General features: G+C 38.3%; 1 protein-coding gene across 2 annotated transcripts in view; it reads right to left on the bottom strand.

Annotated features, from left to right (window-relative positions):
• The window catches only part of LOC124615713 (muskelin), a 163,660-nt gene that overhangs the window by 127,455 nt on the left and 23,096 nt on the right, over nucleotides 1-13,109 (bottom strand). For both annotated transcript variants that reach the window (XM_047143766.1, XM_047143767.1), the window contains exon 4: nucleotides 6,995-7,193. In XM_047143766.1, the coding sequence (XP_046999722.1) occupies nucleotides 6,995-7,193 (199 nt within the window). The remainder of the gene's footprint in view (nucleotides 1-6,994; nucleotides 7,194-13,109) is intronic.

Genomic DNA, 13,109 nt, shown 5'->3' with positions numbered 1-13,109 from the left:
CTTGTTTTAAATCATCAGTCACTTTTATAAGAGCAGTCATTGTGCTGCCATTTTGCTAGAAACCAGACTGGTGTCTAAAGGACAGAATCCAGCTTTACTATCATGCTACAGGTGCTAAGTGAGCAAAACAAAGTTCCATTTCTTAATATGAATGTTTGAAAACATGAGAATGCAACAGTAGCAGCGTACTGGAAGCAAATGTTTAGCCAAATTAGAGGAACAGGTAACAAGAGCAGAAATATAAAACTGAATGAAGCACAAAAGGTACAGGACACTGAACTTGATAAAGAATACACTAGACAAGATCACAATATGAATTCTGGTAAAATGTTAAAAATAATACTTCATAAGCAAGGAATGAGATAAACTTTAATGCAATTGAGGCAGAACAACATTCTGAAACTGGAACAATTATACCCTGAAGAACACTGTGCACTCCATAACTTTATTTGCATTTTATACAGCATATACCAACTGAGTACAGGCCTACCTTGATGGTTAAGTAATGAATTAGGTAATGAACATCGTTTTGCAACAGACTAAACAGTCAGTTTAAAAAAAATACGGTGATGCATTTACAAGAGGGAATAATATTTTATGTATAAGTACTTAGAATAGGAGAGTACCATTTGGAACGGCTTTTCTTTGATTTATGACATTGAAATTTATCTTTATTTGGTCATACAATTAACAGTTTTTTTATGCACTGAAGTGCCAAAGAAACTGGTATAGAGATGCATATTCAAATACAGAGATGTAAACAGGCAGCATACGGCACTGCTGTCAGCAATGCCTTTATAAGACAAGCAGTGTCTGGCACAGTTGTTAAATTGATTACTGCTACTGCAGCTACAAGCTGCGGCTACTAGATTTAAGTGAGTTTGAATGTGGTATTGTAGTCGGCACATAAGCGATGGGACACAGCATCTCCAAGGCAGTGATGAAGTGAGAAGTTTCCTGTATAACCATTTCACGAGTGTACCGTGAATATCAGGAATCCAATAACACAACACATCTCCGACATCGCAGCGGCAAGAAAAAGATTCTGCATGAAAATAACCAATTACAACTGAAGAAAATTGTTCAAGGTGACAGAAGTGCAACTCTTCTACAGATTGCTGCAGATTTCAATACTGGGCCATCAACAAGTGTCAGCGTGTGAACAAATCAACGAAACACCATCGATATGGGCTTTTGGGGCTGAGAGCCCACTCGTGTACCCTTTATGACTGCACGACACACAGCTTTATGCCTCACCTGGGCCCATCAACACTGACATTGGACTGCTGATTACTGGAGACATGTTGCCTGGTTGGACAAATCTCGTTTCAAATTGTATCGAGTGGATGGGCATGTACGGGTATGGAGGCAACCTCATGAATCCATGGATCCTGCATGTCAACAGGCAACTGTTCAAGCTGGTGGAGGCTCTGTAATGGTGTCGAGCGTGGGACCTCTGATATGTTTAGATATGACTCTGACAGGTGACACATAAGTAAGGATCCTGCCTGATCACATGCATCCTTTCATGTCCATTGCGCATTCGGATGGACTCTGGCAAATCGAGCAGGACAGTGACACACTCCACACACCCAAAATTGCTACAGAGTGACTCCAGGAACACTCTTCTGAGTTTAAATATCTCCGCTGGCCACCAAACTCCCCAGGCATGAACATTATTGAGCATATCTGGGATGAAACTTCCTGGCAGATTAAAACTGTGCCCGACTGAGACTCGAACTCGGGACCTTTGCCTTTCGCAGACAAATGCTCTATTATCTGAGCAAGGTTCGCAGAAAAGCTTCAGTGAAGTTCGGAACGTAGGAGGTGAGGTGCTGGCAGAATTGAAGCTGTGAGGAGGGGCCATGAGTCGCACTTGGGTAGCTCAGATGGTAGAACACTTGCCCGTGAAAGGCAAAGGTCCCGAGTTCTAGTCTCGGTCTGGCACACAGTTTTAATCTGCCAGGAAGTTTAATATCAGTGTACACTCTGCTGCAGAGTGAAAATTTCACCCTGGAGTCATATCTGGGATGCCTTGCAACATGCTGTTCAGGAGAGATCTCCACCCTCTCGTACTCTTTAGGATTTGAGGACAACCCAGCATAATTCATGGTGTCAATTCTCTATGGCACTACTTCAGACGTAAGTAAAGCCCATGCCACGTTGTGTTGTGGCACTTCTGCATGCTCGCAGGGACCCTACGCAATATTAGGCAGGTGTACCAGTTTCTTTGGCTCTTCAGTGTGACATTGTTACAGGAATACTATTCTGAAAACAAAATTTAGTGTCAATGAAGTGTTTGTTAACACAAAGAAAAGAAGAGCTGAAGGGCCAAACTATGGATCCAAAGGTATCATGATCCTATCCCCAGTCAGTCTTCGGATTTCAATCTGTTGCTTATCACTTCTTTCGCCGTTGGCAATAATTGCTAGTATGAAAAATGCAGAGTTGCACAATAGTCTGGAGCCCACGTTAAACTGTAGGCCCCAATAGCCAGCTATGTAAATGCAATGGCAAACAATCTCCAAAAGTACACAAGTGGGGTATACAAATCACTCTTCAGATTGATGAGAGCTTTTACTTTTTTATGGTTGATTTTCAGGCCTACTTTCAAACTTGTTCTATTAAGTTATTTTGTAGCTGAACTTAAACTCATTCACTGCTAAACAGTACAACAGCATCTCAAAAATTTAGGTAGCTCAGGTATGTTCCACTCCCTTTATTTTCCCAGTTTTACTATCTTAAAACCTTCTCTGGTGTTGCTAAAAATGCTTTTAGCTTCTGGAACTTCCTTGCAACTCATATTTCAGTTTTGAATTTCTCACAGACGTGATGAAGTCTAATGGAATCTGTTAGCACTGGTGTACACGAGTTGAATCAATGCCTTGTTTTTGCCATTATAGATTTTGTTGGAAGTGATCAAATGCTTTCTTAAAATTTATTATTCTCAGGCACAATAGCAATTTATATTCACTGCTCCATTAATTTCATTCATGACTTGCAAATGGTTCAATGTGCTATAGCTACAAGGGGCGGACAAAAATAAGGGAACACCAAACATAAATGCAGATGCTAGCCAAGCCTGCAGGTCACACTGCTGTATTTGAGCATGAATGGCACCTGTGCAATATCCTCGATTTGTTGCAAGTGTCAGTCGCAGTCAGAACATTGATCTGTGCAGTTGTGAGTACATTACGTCAGAGCTGTGAGTCCAAACGTGAGCAACCTGTTGGTGCTGTGGTGTAACAGGTTGTTCCGCCTCTTCCTTGCAATAAAGTGAAAGACATGCGTGTTAAATTGTTGTTCAGGTGACTAGCATGTACAGAATTTTTATAGTGCATATGCTGAATTTATTAACATTCAAAGTGGGAGCATCACAAGCAAGTGTCTCACGACACCAACTAAGCACCTTCACCTGCAATGAAGGGGTCGTGGCTTGATGATACTGGAAGGCAGAGAACAAAAAGACCTTCCTACAGTGAGAAAATCAAGAAACAATTGAAAGACTCTGAAGAGAAATGTTATTCTCTTATGTTGTGTTACAAGATTTTCTTCAGATATGTTGTTCTGAATAACTAATTTGTCACTTCACTTTGTAAATGCAAGTACAACCGAATACAGAAGAGTTCTCCAGAAGTGTATAATGGTACTGCTTCTTTAATTTCAAGTCAGCATTACGATACCAGTCCAATATCATAAACTGTCTGTATAGTTAAGTGGGTATCATATAGTTCTATATGTCCTAAATTCTAAGTAAATATAATGTTCCAGATTCATCATCACCAAGCACATTCCTAATTGTTAACTGACTGATACCATTAATCAGAACCTGTGCCTAAGCCAAATTAATGATCGTTTCGTAAAATGGTAATGGTCATTCTGTAACAGTAAATAACTAGAGACTGCAGAAATGTTAGCATGAAAAATCAATACTTTTAATTAACATAATGGTAATTTAAAAATCTGATAACAGAAACAGCTTAAAAGTTATTACCAAGCAATGTATTTTCATTTGTTATTTATTTTTATGTCCTCCTTTGTAATTAATATTCTTTGTAATTATGTTTCTAATTAACTCTACATTGTTTACACAACCCAACTTTCCAATTTGTGGAATTCGAGGCCATATCTGCGACTTTTACATATGCAATCAGATAAAGCACGAGTTCTGTACTGTCATTAAATGTTGGTAACAAAATCCATACAGTAACTAATTAATAAACTAGAATAATACGAAAGACATTGTTGTAATTAAAGTTCAGATTGATTTTCATTATTAAAACTGCAGATGTTACTATAGAAATCATGTCATTCGAGTTTGTATTTTAAACCACATTCAGCTGTAATATCAGTTTCTTTATGTTTTTTAAATTTTAATTGTAACATCAAAATTGTACCAAATTAATAATGGGTTATTTTAAAATTGCTTGTTAAAATTATATATAAAGGAAGACAGCAGGGCTGCTAGCCTCTCAGTCTTTTGTCTCAGTCTCAGTCTCAGTGTTGTATCTCAGTGTGTATTGATGTGCTTTGGACAGTCGGTCTTTCGGTAATGCAGTTTATATCATGTGGAGAACAAATAAATGATAAAACTGAAAATACACCTGAATCTTCTACTTGGCTTGTTTCCACATGTAAATCAAGATCCAAGCAACTACAAACACGAATTCGACATGTTGGAAGCAGCAACAAAAACAACAGGTTATGTATTATTTTAGTGTACCTTCCACTCATTCCCGTATCAGTTTCACTTTTGAACATTTATTATTGAAAAGAGGGTGGTAGAGGTATAAGTGGTTACATGATTTTTTAGCTAGCTTTCATAGTTTTCCAGTCCCTTACAGCCCTTGACCCTCTGTAGATGCTGAAGAAGTCCAGCGGTACAATTAGTGGGATTGCGTAACAGATCCACTGAATCAAGAAAACACGAGAAGGCGACAATAAATTTTAAATAAAAGAAAGGCTGCTATGAACATCATTAGGGGGACAGATTGTCAGTGAAGTAGTTGGTGCAGATAAAACTCATAACTCAAGGCCTTTAACATTTCATTTTTGTGCGCAAAGTGAGGGATGCAGATAAGAGGCACTGAAATATGAGAGCTTTTGCATGATAAAAAAGATTTTCATGAAACAATACAAGAACATATCCTGCTGACTGGACCAACCCATAGTAAACAATGAAGAAGATATAGGTGAGCACACGCTGTACTGTCGCCCAATATTATTACAATTTTAAGTAGTAGTAATTCTGAGTTTTGGTAAAAACCAAGTAAGTGTGAATTATCACAACAGGAGAAGTATACAAGATAGCTTGACAAGAGCAACATGAACAAGAAGTAGTATTTACATGTGGAAATAACTGTCAACAAGTTAGTCAAGAAACATTAAGTACACAATTTGGAAGATTTCAGCATGCTGATTCTGAGGCTGTAAGTGCAGCAGTGATCTCCAAGAACAACTCTGCAGCAGCCAACCAACACTATAGCAGTATGGCTTTACTTTGCAGGGTGGCAGCTGGTCAGATAACTATGCAATAACTGCATGGCAGTTGATCATGACATCACTTTGTCTACATGCGACACATTGGTGGTGCAGTACAGCTGCCTGTGTGTCCAATAGGTGAGCTGTAAAAAGTCCCAAGCTGAGGTTTTTTGCCTGCTGATTGGGTGTGTGGCATTAAAGATATTCCTTTTCTTTGTGTTTAATATTGTGAAACAATATTTTGGTGCTATTTAGTGGGCATACTGTTGTTCTTACCATATATCCATCACCACTTGCAAAATTAAGGGAAATTTAGCAGCCTTATTTGCTAAATTAGAAGAATTGCCAAATATTATCAAAACCCAAACGGAGGAGTTAAAGAGTGCAAAACCTAAAAGGAGGAATTAAAAAGTAGTATTACTACAATTCAAACTCAAGGGGAAGGATTAAAAAATAATAATAATACGAGTTGAGAAGAGTTATCTAATAATATCAAATGGACAAGCATTAGAGGATGTACAAACAAAAGCAGAAAAAATTTCTAGTATAGAAAATACGTCTGCCAAATTACCTAAGGAGTTACAGAGTGAAATAGAGAAACAATGAGAACTGGTAAGGAAGGACTAATGAAAATGGGCATTAGCTGAGCAGAAAGTACAACGTAAAGTTGAATTCGTCATTGTTACACCTAATTATTTGAGCGATACTGTAGAAACCAAAAAAAGTTTAGAAATACTATTGAAGCCAATAGTGAAGAGTTGTCAAATAGTAAGACACATTTAAAAACTAAATATAACAATATAAATACAAAATTGGATAAACTTTCAAATGCAGTAACACTAATTTTTAAGTTACCTAAGATTTTACGAGCTAACAGCAGAAAACGAAGTAAATGGATGGTTGGAGGATGGAGATGCTTGTATGGGCACATGACAGGAAGGTCTTTAGCACCCGCACATAAACAGATTAATACACAAAACAGGAAGATAAAACAGTACATAAAACACAGGTAACAAAAATTGGAAAACTATGTATGTATCTGCACAGAAGCACAGAACGAAGTACTGCATCAGTAGTAAAACATTAATGACAAAGGAAGAAAGTGGTATAAGGAGCTAAAACAATGTAGCTGATGGGTGTGGCTGGCTTGGGAAAAAAAAGAGGAGCCAGCCACTCTGCAACACACTAAAATCTCCAGCCTGAAAGTTTAGGTCAGAGTCCAGACACATCACAAAACTTTGTAGAGGAATTTACCTAGAATGTGCATTGGACATATAGAAACATTCATTCCAAAATATCTTGTGATTAACAATGATTTCATAAATATTGTTTATTGTCAACATGTGAAACTTAGTTATCTCCTGCAACATTTATTTTGTTATGTACCATTCAGGTTTTTAGGTCACATCTACTAAGGAACTGAACCATCAGTTAACAGGTTTACTGTATAGATACAACAATATTGCTTTTCCTACAAAGTTCAATGAGGGGAAGGTAATGAGAGATTACTTACTGCATTGTACCAATCCAAGCAAGGTTTAACAACATCCCAGTCATCTATTCCACACAGTTCCACAAACCAAATGCTGAAGTTGAAGCTAGGTCCCCAAGACTGGAGTGGCATAATTTTGATGAACCGAAATGGGACAGGATGATCTCTCACAGTATGACGCAACTGAAATGTTTCTGGTGAACTGTCATTCTTCAAGCCACTGAAACAAAAATATCGAACCTTGCACTAAATGTAAGAAAAATAGTCACATATTCATTCAGTATTCATTCTTTGTCCAATGGCCCATTTAAAAATGCTGTAAAATAATTATCAAACATATTATAGCAGAACTAAAATATCCTACATTTAAAATTGAGTAGTAATAAAAGATTATACACAAGGCATAATTAGTTTCAAAAACCACTTACTACAATATGTCACTTTGCAATACCAGCTAACATAAAATGTCACAGGAATAGTGTGACAACGACTTTCATTGATGCAGAAACTACAGTTTGTTACTTGATAAGTGAGGCAATATTATGAAGTAAAGTAACCACAATCACTTTTTTCCACACCTCCAGATGCTGCTGATGCTACTGATGATAAGCTTTTAGCTGCTGGCAAATGGTTATTAGAATGTTGTGCCCTGTATGGGAGAGCAACAGTGTGAAGGTGCCTTGGGTATTCAACAAATTTTATATGCTAGACATACAAGGAGGATATGCAATCTAATAGAAAATAATGATCTCCCAGCCTCAGAAAAAAATAAGAGTGGGACGGACAGAACTTTAATGTCTCTGTGCTCACCCGAATTCCCTAAAAAATGAATCTCCAAAACTTAAAAAACTCATTTTGTATGCTTCCCATGTCTTGTGACTAACACACAGTAAAACATAGGATGCTTTCAGGATCTGTGCTTTCAGATATCTCAGGTGTAGCAATCAGCTAAGCTTATAGAAACTTCCTGGCAGAATTAAACTGTTTGCTAGACTGTGCTCAAACCTGGAACCTTCACCTTTTGCTGCATGTGCTCTTACCAACTGAGCTATCCGAGCATGATTGATTACCTGCCTTCACAGCTGTATTTCCACCAGTATCTCATCACAACCCAGTTTCAATCCACCAGGAAGTTTCAAATCAACACATATTCCGCTGCAGAGTGAAAATTCATTCTGGAAGCGATGCGTATTATGAAGAACAAGACCTAGCACCCTTGCAAATTTCTAAAATACAAAATGGTGTCCTTCATTCTAAAGTCTGGAGGATTAATATTCATTGTGAATGTTTGCAAAGAACATCCTCTTTATTGTGGGGTGACTAAAAAAAAAACATCAAATCTTCTGCAAATAAAGACCATTGCAACAGACTTCTTACTGTGGTCATTACGTATTCGGATAGCCACCTGGAATGTGAAGACACTCAAGAGTCCTGGTAAGATACAAGAAATTGGGAATGAACTAGATAAGTATCAAGTCAAAATAGCAGCAATACAAGAAACCAGATGGAAAGGGCAAGGAATGATAGTATCGGGGGAACACACAATGATTTATAGTGGTGGAGATACAGGCCTTTACATCACTGGTTTCCTTCTACATAGGTCTATGAAGGCTAATGTAATTGGTTTTATGGCAATAAGTGGCAGAATGTGTTCTCTAAGGATAAGGGCAATTTTTTTTAAATGTTACAATAGTAAATGTCTACGCCCCTACAGAGGAGGCAGATGAAGATGCAAAGGATGTATTTTATGCCAAATTGGAAAAAGAAATTGGTAAAATTCAAAGGCATGATGTGAAAATAATACTTAGAGACCTAAATGCAAAAATAGGGAAAGAAGAGGTATATAGAAGTCTAACAGGAAAGGAAAGCCTACACAACGACAGTAATGATAATGGGCTCAGACATAGACTTTGCCAGTGGGAAGAACATGATAATGAAAAACACCTATCATCCAAGGAAAGATATTAAGAATGTGCATGTGTATCACCAGATGGAAACACAAGAAACCAAACAGATCACGTACTCATAGACAAAAGGCATGCATCAGATATTATGGACATTAGCAGCTGCAGAGGGACAGATGGAGACACACACCACTACTTAGTATGAATTAGATATAGGCAGAAGATAGATTTGGTAAGAAACCAAAGGAATACAATAAGAATAACACAATATACAAAGACTCCAAACAAAGGAAACATAAGAAGAATATAGGAAGAAACTAGAAGAGATATTGGAAGAAGGGAGAAACACAGGAAATGAAGATAATGTGGAAACTAAATGGGAGTTGTTGAAAACGGGCATTAGTGTAGCTGCAGAAGAGATACTGGGGAGAGAACAACACAAAAGGGTGGTTAAGTGGTTCGACGAGGAATGCTTAATGATAATACACGAGAGAAATGAAGCAAGACAGACAATGTTGCAAAGGAATACGAGGTTAGCGGCAGAAGAATAGAGAGAAAAGAGGAAAAGAGCGGATAAGCTGTGTAGGGTACGGAAAAGGCAGCATGAAAGGAGAAGGATAGAGCAACTGGACGAAATGGGAGACAATAAAGAGATCAGAAGGCTCTATGAAAGAACAAGAGATTTGAAGAAAGGCTTCCAATCTGGGGCAGTTTTCTGTAAGAATAAGGATGGAAATATAATTGAAGATAAAAGCAAAGTCCTAGAAAGGCGGCAAAAGTATTTTACTGAACTGCTTGATGGGAAAGAAGGGGATAAAGAAGAAGGAAGCGTGATTGAGAATGAAAGGGAACAGGACGCAGAATTGGAATCAGAGTTAGATGTAGAGGATCGGGAAGAGGAAGCAGTAGCAGAGCTAGAGGAAGTGAAGAATGCTATCAAGAACCTAACAAAAATAAAGCAGCAGGAGAAGATTGCACAGAGGCCAAATTATTAAAATATGGGGGAAATAAAGTGGAGGAGGCAGTTCATGAATTGATAAAGGAAATATGGATAAAGGAAATATGGATAAAGGAGGTAATGCTTAAGGACTGGAGCATGGAAATATCTGCCCATTACATAAAAAAGGCGACAAGTCTATGTAGCAGTTATCGTGGAATCACTCTCTTGGACGTAACATATAAGATATTTAGTAAAATTTTAGCCTCCAGACTTGGAGGGATGATAGAAGCAACTATCAGGCTGGATTTAGGAGAAACAGATCCATGATGGATCAGATATATTTATTTAGACAAATGCTAGAGACGTTTTATGAGTATGACAAGCAACTACATCAGTTGTACATTGATTTTAAGCAAGTGTACAACAGCCTACACAGGAAGAAAATTATACAGATCATGAAAGAATTTAGAATCCTACTAAAACTGGTCAATTTAACAGAAATGACAGTGAAAGCAACAGTTTGTAAAGCAAGAATAAAGCAAGAACTGTCTGGTGAAATCAAAGTACAGAGGGGGCTACGACAGGGGGATGTGATCTCTACAACGCTACTTAATTTAGTTTTAGAAAAGATGATGCGGCAAATGCCGATAAACCCAGGAGGAACAATACTTAATCAGCAAGTTCAAGTGGTAGCATATGCGGATGACATAGCATTAATGGCAACGAATGTAAGGGTACTAAAGGGGAACTACGATAAGTTACAGGAAGCAGCAAAAGAAGTAGGTTTAGAAGTACACATAAACAAACCAAAGTATAAGGCAATGGGGGAGCCCAATATAAATGGACAAAAGAATTCAATAGTAATGAATGGGAAAGAATATGAAAGAGTGAAAATGTTTACATATTTAGGTTCTGTAAGAATGGAGGACAATAAAGTAGCAGTAGAAATTCAAGAAAGGATAGCGAGTGGAAATCATTGCTATTTTGCCTTGCAGAATGTATTTAATTCCAGGAATGTTAGTAGGAATACAAAAATCAAAATATACACTATCATATTATGACCTACAGTAATATCTGGATCAGAAGGCTGGGTATTGACATTAAAGGAGGAGAACTGGTTATTGATATGGGAAAGAAAGATACTGAGAAGGATTTTTAGGGCAGTGAGAGAGGAAAATGGCTGGAGAGTAAGGACAAATGTAGAATTACAAAAACTTTTTTGACAGATGGATATTGTTGTTAAAATTAAGCAGGGAGAATAAGATGGGCAGGACATGTACAGAGAATGCCAGAAACTTGGAGTGTCAAGAAAGTTTATATGGGAAAACCTGACAGGAGAAGGAGAAGAGGTAGACCCAGGAAAAAGTGGCTGAACGATATCGAAGAAGATCTAAAGGTGATGGGAATAAGAAATTAGGAGGCCAAGGTTCTTCAAGGACTGTAGAGTCAACCAAGAAAAAGAAGAAGAAGAAATAATGAAACCCCCCATCACTCCTCTCGCCTGTGGCAGATGGTTGAATCCTGGCTGGTATGGTTAAAGCAAAGTTTCCATCATTGTCTCGGCTATGTCTCCTTTGCTGGTCTGGAGAACACACCTCACCATAACATTACTAAACTCACCTTGCAATCCTCCCAGAAATTCCTACAATGGCCTCACTAATATGTATGATCTGATGCAATGGTTGATAAGGTTAATGAATTGCTGCTCTCCTGGCTAATATTACACCATTTTGCTCTCACAACTGAAAGGGTGTAGTATTATTAGCAGATTACCTGCACTTGAACCTCTGTGGAGTCTCCAGTCTGCCCCAAATTGGAGAGCATTGCTCACTCCACCAGTGTGCAAGATGGCTTCTCAACTGCCCTGAAGACTTTGGTGTAAATGCATCTGCATCATGGTGGATTGCATTGCCAATGTGATCCATGCACTACTGGACACTGCCTCAATATTCATATACAGTCAAATGACTCTGAATCATCTGGATTGCCTAGCTAAGCCATTCTTTTGGGCACAGTTCTATTTCACAGCTTTACCCAAAGTTGGAAGTAAATACTGGGATACAAATTGCCAAGAATTAATTTTCATTGGGAAGTTTTTGAGAAATTGGGAGAGTATAACAAAAAGTCAGTTTCTCAAAACACCCAATAGCTGTGGTTAAGTATGCACAGTGCACTCTGTTTGGTATCTCCACCAGATTGCAATTTGTTTTCAACCACCACTGAAGGCACTGCCAGTGCTAGACGCCACAAGTTGTCGGAAGCGCTGCTGTCATAATGTCTCATGAGCAACACCTCTGGCAGTGACCTGTACATAAAGTGGGAAGCTTTGCAGCTCACATCCAGTGTTGTGTTTACTATGGCTGTCATCCACAGCTTATTGCTACAACTGTTATGAATCATTGCTGTGGACTTTTTCTCAATTCTGCTCTTCGGTTGTTTACTTATAACTCTAATACTGGAACTTATGCTATGGACATTTAGCTTGGAACATTCCTGCATCAGATTTCTCTTTGGCCTACGATGAACATGATGTTCTAGGCTATCACTGATACTGTCCACATGCACTCCTCTGAAGCTTCAATTGCACTAAGCATAAAAAATTTATAAGACATAAATCCTCTGTCAACCAGGGAATTATCAGCAGCTGAACCGCCAGACAAGTCACAGCAATGTCCCTCAGCACATGCAGCACATTAACATTAAAAAATATACAACTTTAGTGGATTACTCAGTATGTAGTATCTTTTATTATGTTACTTGCTTTTTTTTTTAGGGTGCAAAGCAAAAACAGTATGGTTCATATGCACCCATGTCAAAACTGTAGGACACGAAGACAAAAACAGAAGTTAAAAATGACTAGACGTCAATCCCAATCGACGGAAGAGGAGACAGCTAAAAACAGAGATGTGGAGAAAGATCCATAAAGTATGCCATAGAGAATTGGTGCTCCAGAACAAAAAAATCAAATGGCCTTCTTCATATTGCTATGACAAATAAAAAGTAAAATGCGATCGACAGCCTGCACATCATTCGTTAAAACGGCTGATAACTCAGATGGGAAACACAAAGGGGAATGTAAGTGGTTAAAAAAAGGGCATTCTGACAGGAAATGGCGGACAGTCAAAAGTTGGGCACACTGTGCACAAAGTGGTGGGGGAGCACCACTTAAAAAATGCCAAATGGTGATGGTTAAAGAGACAGTGACCAGTACACAACCTAGTTAAAATGGGTTGTCCAAACTGCTGGGAGAGTCTTAATAACCTTGAGCTTGTTCCCATGAAGGGAGGACCTG

This window comes from Schistocerca americana, chromosome 5, assembly GCF_021461395.2.
Source record: "Schistocerca americana isolate TAMUIC-IGC-003095 chromosome 5, iqSchAmer2.1, whole genome shotgun sequence".
Lineage (NCBI taxonomy): Eukaryota > Metazoa > Arthropoda > Insecta > Orthoptera > Acrididae > Schistocerca > Schistocerca americana.
This window is presented reverse-complemented; position numbering and strand designations above follow the sequence as displayed.